Source organism: Quercus suber, unplaced genomic scaffold (genome assembly GCF_002906115.3).
Source record: "Quercus suber isolate HL8 unplaced genomic scaffold, Cork oak 2.0 scaffold_863, whole genome shotgun sequence".
NCBI classification, from domain to species: domain Eukaryota; kingdom Viridiplantae; phylum Streptophyta; class Magnoliopsida; order Fagales; family Fagaceae; genus Quercus; species Quercus suber.
In genome coordinates this window covers 148,865-156,094 of record NW_027070293.1, presented here as the reverse complement: position 1 = coordinate 156,094, position 7,230 = coordinate 148,865, and the positions used below count along the sequence as shown (strand labels likewise).

The window sequence follows — 7,230 nt, the reverse complement described above, 5'->3', positions numbered from 1 at the left end:
ATAGTCTTTTTTGCAATCTTTTTCAAAGTTGAATTTTCAGATACAAATAGAATGAATTTTAATAGTTAAATAAAATACCAAGTGTAACTTAAGTAAATTCTATTATTTTGGTTAATACAAATTCATAAAATGTTCAAATGGTAATATTTTAAATACTATAGAAATCAATAAAAGAAAAAATATTATTTTTACCTTTCAAAAGTTATAAAAAAAATAATAAAATAGATACAAACATGAATTTTGAATTATGTGTTTATTAACATTTTAGTAAATGAATTAAATACATACAAACATACATACATATATATAGTGATAAGCCCAAAATGATATATTGGTATTAACAACTACTGAAATATTGTATTCCTTTAATCAAATTAAAATAGCCTTTGGTACCGTGTTAACAACTTTGCTTAACATCGTCAGTAAAAACAACACTCTTCCTTATTGTATGAGTGTACATTGTGCTCCAGAATTAAAAGAGAGCTGTTCAAAACATGCTATGTAAAACGGTTCGATGTTTTTTTTTAACTGGATAATAATTATGATCTTATGCACATGATATATACATATTCTCTTTTATAGTGTATGGTCCAACTCAATATAGTTTGTCGCCTCATGCAAAAAATTTTAGTGGACAAATTTTCGTTTTAGATTCATCATAATTTTTTCAATTAAAATCCATTCTTACGTTTAATTGAGAAAATGACTAATTCACTTAATTTTCTTTTGACTTAATTAATTTAAAGCCAATTTGTAAACTACACTCTTAAAGTTTGGAGTGCATGAATTTTACATTTTGAAATTTCGTAATTTGGATTTACACCCTAAAATTCTATCTTACTCACATTAGCAGCCCTTCCATTTATATTTTTCGTTAAGTGATACATAAATTTACCACGAATGTTTACTTAATCCAATAAAATTTTGTCACATCATTTTTATTATGACATGTCATTTTTAATTATTTAATTTATTTTAGGCTACAAAAATTATGTGGCATCATTTTATTGGACAAATTAAACACAAATAACAAATTTATATGGCATTTAACAAAAAATATAGATGGAGAGACTACTGATGCAAACAGAATAGAATTTTAAAAGGAAAAAATCCAAATTTTGAAATTTCATTATTTAAAATTCAAACACTTTCAAACTCTGAGGAGTGTAGTTTGCAATTTAATCATAATTAAAATGTAAGAAAATTGTAACACCTTAATGCAAAATTGATCATCAATAATTCACTCGTCAATTTTTCGTGAAAGAGCATAGGATTCCAATTGGATTGAATCTCTTTTTGGGCCAAGGAACAGAGTGTCGGTCTATCCACCTTTTAATTTTTTAATTTTTTTTCTCATAAAACTACCTAAAATTAAATTTGCCTCATGGGGACTCTAAGCATTGACTTTAATGGCCTAGCCTAACAGTCTACCCGAGTAGTGTGTAGACCACCTTATCTTCATTTGGATCAACCACACCATGAGCCTTCCCACCCCCCCAAAAAAAAAAAAAATGGCTACTACCACACCATTTTTTTTATGAACAACTACCACACCATTTTGGGTAGCTACTCATTCAGCCAAATAATAATAATAATTGTGATAGTTCATGCCTGCACTCGAAGGAACAACTAGCAGGCTCACCGGTGCCTAAAACAATCCAGGACCACGTTGGCTTATGCTATTGTCCAAAGAAAAGTCCTCTCTAATTTCGAAAGAGTCATTTGATCAACTTGCCTGATACAATTTTAAATGACTCTTCTATTGGAAAGGTGTAAATAAAGAATGAAAAAAAGTTAACGGTGCCTTAAATATATTAGTTTGGGAAATATTTTTTATAATTTTTTTTTATGAGATAAGGAAAAAAAAAATCAGTCTTTTTATATTTTCTATAAAAATAATATTACAATTTTTCTAAAATAATCAATTAATAAATATTTTAAAAACACATGTTAATAAAAATAAAAGCCAATAAATTTGGCAGCCCAAGCCCAATGCCTAAAGCCCTACTATTAAATAAATTTATATAAATCAATATCTTACATGGTAGATTGTCAACATTAGTTACTTATAATCTCTCACATAACCACAACCACGTACACTAAACAATCTCTCTCTCTCTCTCTCTCTCTCTCTCTCTCAAAACACTAAAATATAAAATTTTAAGTTAGATTACAACTTTTTTTGTATTTTTTGGAGAAAGCGGTTAGATTACAATTTAATTTAATTAACTGTGCATTGCCTTATATCCAAGATAAAGTGAACCTTCATAATTTTTTTTTTTTTAAAAATGATTATATTTTATGCCTAGACTATGATAATTCTTTGTATAGAATCAACCTTGATTTGGTTAGTTTTAATTCATCAAATTAACCTTGATTTTGTTACTATTATATAAATTTAATTAATATTTAAATATAGATAACTCGCTTAAATTTATCATATTAAGCCTCAAATTATATCAAGGCGACCTTGCAAATAGGAAATATCCACGTATTTTAAGGAGTCTAAAAACGTATAGAGTAAATTACACTTTCCCCCCTTTATCTATTGTGTGGTTCAAATTCCCTCTCTATACTTTATAATCGAGCAATGTACCCCTTTAACAATTGAAATATAGGCATATACCTTCTATCCATAGTTTGTTTGTTCACACTTAATGAGATCTTTTGATTCTTGAAATATTACACAATTAAGTTACCAAAATACCTTGTATATTGTATTTAGGTATTAGAATTTTTTTCACATGAATAGTCTTTTTTGCAATCTTTTTCAAAGTTGAATTTTCAGTTACAAATAGAATGAATTTTAATAGTTAAATAAAATACCAAGTGTAACTTAAGTAAATTCTATTATTTTGGTTAATAGAAACTCATAAAATGTTCAAATGGTAATATTTTAAATACTATAAAAATCAATAAAAGAAAAAAAAAATTATTTTTACCTTTCAAAAGTTATAAAAAAAATAATAAAATACATACAAACATGAATTTTGAATTATGTGTTTATTAACATTTTAGTAAATGAATTAAATACATACAAACATACATACATATATATAGTGATAAGCCCAAAATGATATATTGGTATTAACAACTACTGAAATATTTTATTCCTTTAATCAAATTAAAATAGCCTTTGGTACAGTGTTAACAACTTTGCTTAACATCGTCAGTAAAAACAACACTCTTCCTTATTGTATGAGTGTACATTGTGCTCCAGATTTAAAAGAGAGCTGTTCAAAACATGCTATGTAAAACGGTTGGTGATGTTTTTTTTAACTGGATAATAATTATAATCTTATGCACATGATATATACATATTCTCTTTTATAGTGTATAGTCCAACTCAATATAGTTTGTCGCCTAATGCAACAATTTTAAGTGGACAAATTTTCGTTTTAGATTCATCATAATTTTTTCAATTAAAATCCATTCTTACGTTTAATTGACAAAATGACTAATTCACTTAATTTTCTTTTGACTTAATTAATTTAAAGCCAATTTGTAAACTACACTCTTAAAGTTTGGAGTGCATGAATTTTACATTTTGAAATTTCGTAATTTGGATTTACACCCTAAAATTCTATCTTACTCGCATTAGCAGCCCTTCCATTTATATTTTTCGTTAAGTGATACATAAATTTACCACGAATGTTTAGTTAATCCAATAAAATTTTGTCACATCATTTTTATTATGACATGTCATTTTTAATTATTTAATTTATTTTAGGCTACAAAAATAATGTGGCATCATTTTACTGAACAAATTAAACACAAATAACAAATTTATATGGCATTTAACAAAAAATATGGATGGAGAGACTACTGATGCGCACAGAATAGAACTTTAAAAGGAAAAAATCCAAATTCTGAAATTTCATTATTTAAAATCCAAACACTTCCAAACTCTGAGGAGTGTAGTTTGCAATTTAATCATAATTAAAATGTAAGAAAATTGTAACACCTTAATGCAAAATTGATCATCAATAATTCACTCATCAATTTTTCGTGAAAGAGCATAGGATTCCAATTGGATTGAATCTCTTTTTGGGCCAAGGAACAGAGTGTCGGTCTATCTACGTTTTAATTTTTTAATGTTTTTTTTTCTCATAAAACTACCTAAAATTAAATTTGCCTCATGGGGACTCTAAGCATTGACTTTAATGGCCTAGCCTAACAGTCTACCCGAGTAGTGTGTAGACCACCTTATCTTCATTTGGATCAACCACACCATCAGCCTTCCCCCCCCCCCAAAGAAAAAAAATGGCAACTACCACACCATTTTTTTTGATGAACAACTACCACACCATTTTGGGTAGCTACTCATTCAGCCAAATAATAATAATAATTGTGATAGTTCATGCCTGCACTCGAAGGAACAACTAGCAGGCTCACCGGTGCCTAAAACAATCCAGGACCACGTTGGCTTATGCTATTGTCCAAAGAAAAGTCCTCTCTAATTTCGAAAGAGTCATTTGATCAACTTGCCTGATACAATTTTAAATGACTCTTCTATTGGAAAGGTGTAAATAAAGAATGAAAAAAAGTTAACGGTGCCTTAAATATATTAGTTTGGGAAATATTTTTTATAATTTTTTTTTATGAGATAAGGAAAAAAAAAAAATCAGTCTTTTTATATTTTCTATAAAAATAATATTACAATTTTTCTAAAATAATCAATTAATAAATATTTTAAAAACACATGTTAATAAAAATAAAAGCCAATAAATTTGGCAGCCCAAGCCCAATGCCTAAAGCCCTGCTATTAAATAAATTTTAGTAAATCAGTATCTTACATGGTAGATTGTCAACATTAGTTACTTATAATCTCTCACATAACCACAACCACGTACACTAAACTCACTCTCTCTCTCTCTCTCTCTCTCTCTCAACAGTAAATTATAAAATTTTAAGTTAGATTACAACTTTTTTTGTATTTTTTGGAGAAAGTAGTTAGATTACAATTTAATTTAATTAAATGTGCATTGCCTTATATCCAAGATAAAGTGAACCTCCATAATTTTTTTTTTTTAAATGATTATATTTTATGCCTAAACTATGATAATTCTTTGTATAGAATCAACCTTGGTTTGGTTAGTTTTAATTCATCAAATTAACCTTGATTTTGTTACTATTAAATAAATTTAATTAATATTTAAATATAGATAACTCGCTTAAATTTATCATATTAAGCCTCAAACTATATCAAGGCGACCTTGCAAATAGGAAATATCCTTGAACTTATGTAGCTTATGATCAAGGTGATTTTACGAGTTATTTATTTATTTTGTACCCAATTTCCGATTATATATTTCACTGTATATAGAGGCTCCTTAATTACATCGGATTTGGGGCAAATCATCATTATATTGTAGAGCTAAATTAACTAAAATGTAAAATCTAGAAATTTTTCTACCTTAAATATTTTTCCATGTAAAATCTATAATAATATTACTCCATGTAAATTTCCAAAATAAATATTGGAAAATAAAATATAGAACGAAATTAATATCTCATTCATAATGGAGAATTACAAGCACTTCCAAGTTCCATCGATTATTCTAAGACATAGGACTGAAGCGAGTAATATCCATGCACTTACATAGACAAAGACATAGCTATAGCTAGCTAGAAGCCTAGGCTTGAGCCTTATGCTTCATCTCAAGCACCTTGGCCCATGCAGGTCGAGCTAGGATCTCAGCGCTCCATGCTCTCACACGAGGTCGCGATTCAATGAGTTTCTTGGCTGGCGTTCCCATAAGACTTTGCAAATTCGGGAGGTGAAGTACATCAACGATGGTGTACTTGTAAGATGCCAAATACTTAAATTTTGCTAGCTGTGTCTCATACACATCAAGAATATTGCCTAATTTGGCTTCAGCTTCGGCTACTTCACCTTGGTTAGGAGTCAAGCCATTGTTTGGCTTAATGACCAACTCAAATATGAGTTTCATTGCTGGTGGCTCAAACCGGTGGTCCTCAACATCAACCCAATTGGCTACTATGGCTTGCTCCCTCGCATTCCAGTAAATTAGCTCTTCTCCTTTCTTGCCATTTTCATGGGCCATGCATCTTATTATTGCTCTTGATTCTACAATCAATAGGTTGCATTTTTGTTAGCCAGGGATATATATATATATATATATATAGCATAAAGTACAAATTGCTTTATATATATAATATATCTATAAAAGTAGTGAAACTTGCATATATAGCTAGCGCTTACCGAATTGCTTGAGGTCACTGTCCTCGTACACTGGAACTTCACCAAATGGCTACAAAATATAGATGAACAACTTATGCTCCATGAGAGAACTTTATCAATTATCGCATGCTATTTCATTACTTTGATATCTTTGTAAATATTCTTTTGTAATGCTTAACCAACTACGTAAGTGCATATGCTCATTAAAATGTGTATTTCATTCTTGTGCATTCCACGTACTATGTTAAAAAAGTAATGGAACAATGACAAGAACCAATGAACAAAACAGAAAGTACTCACTCTAAAGTCAAAACTTATTCAGGGGACTATTTGGAAACATTCATGGAAAGTACAAATCCCAGACTACTAACTTACATTCATGGAAAGAAATGCTTTCTGCTTCTGCTCTCCAGCATCAAGATTGACCGGAACAAACTCAAAATCAAGATCATGCTCAAAGAGGCATGCCAGAACCTTCAATGTGGCCGGTGAATTGAGGCTGCCATAGACTTTTCGGACCGCCATTTACCTTGACTCACCTTACAACTACTAACTGATATTGACTGGTGGATGTACACAAAATTAAAGCTTGAGTGTTGGACAAACATATATATATATATATATATGTGCGCGCGCGCGTGTGTGGGGGGGTGTTAACAAGCACTGTATACGTGTTTGTTAAGATTGTACAAAAATGGGTCTCATTTAATAAAAAAATTAATTAAATAAATAAAAATGACATAAAACTAGTCATTTTGGTTATTTTAATATTTTTCTCTTTACAATGTTTACCCATACTGAAAAATATGACATAAAACTGCAGAAAAAAACAAAAAAAATTGTACCAAAAAAAAAAAAGTCAAAATTTGCTGTTAAAGTGCCTATTGTTAACACAACCCTACGGGAAATGTTAATGGACACCGATGTCCTTTGAAAATGATTCATTGTAGAGTCTACTTAATAAAGAATTGATATAAATTATAAAAAAAAAAAAAACTAAAAATAGTATTAAATTGACAAGTGAA

At 29.2% G+C, this 7,230-nt stretch overlaps 1 protein-coding gene across 1 annotated transcript; it reads right to left on the bottom strand.

The window, feature by feature from the left end:
- Positions 1 to 5,495: 5,495 nt before the first annotated feature.
- Positions 5,496 to 6,799, bottom strand: LOC111984283 (glutathione S-transferase PARB). The gene is made up of 3 exons (XM_024015906.2): positions 6,581 to 6,799; positions 6,227 to 6,275; positions 5,496 to 6,091 (listed from the first exon to the last, which is right to left on the bottom strand). The coding sequence occupies exons 1-3, from the start codon at positions 6,728 to 6,730 to the stop codon at positions 5,637 to 5,639; spliced, it is 654 nt and encodes a 217-aa protein (XP_023871674.1). The 5' UTR covers positions 6,731 to 6,799; the 3' UTR covers positions 5,496 to 5,636.
- Positions 6,800 to 7,230: the final 431 nt, after the last annotated feature.

Excerpts from the sequence above, each read along its gene's own strand:
- LOC111984283 (XM_024015906.2), bottom strand. The coding sequence starts at position 6,730 with ATGGCGGTCCGAAAAGTCTATGGCAGCCTCAATTCACCGGCCACATTG. Across the intron at positions 6,276-6,580 it reads AAGCATTTCTTTCCATGAAT|CCATTTGGTGAAGTTCCAGT; the intron begins GTAAGTTAGTAG and ends TATATTTTGTAG. Across the intron at positions 6,092-6,226 it reads CAGTGACCTCAAGCAATTCG|AATCAAGAGCAATAATAAGA; the intron begins GTAAGCGCTAGC and ends TATTGATTGTAG.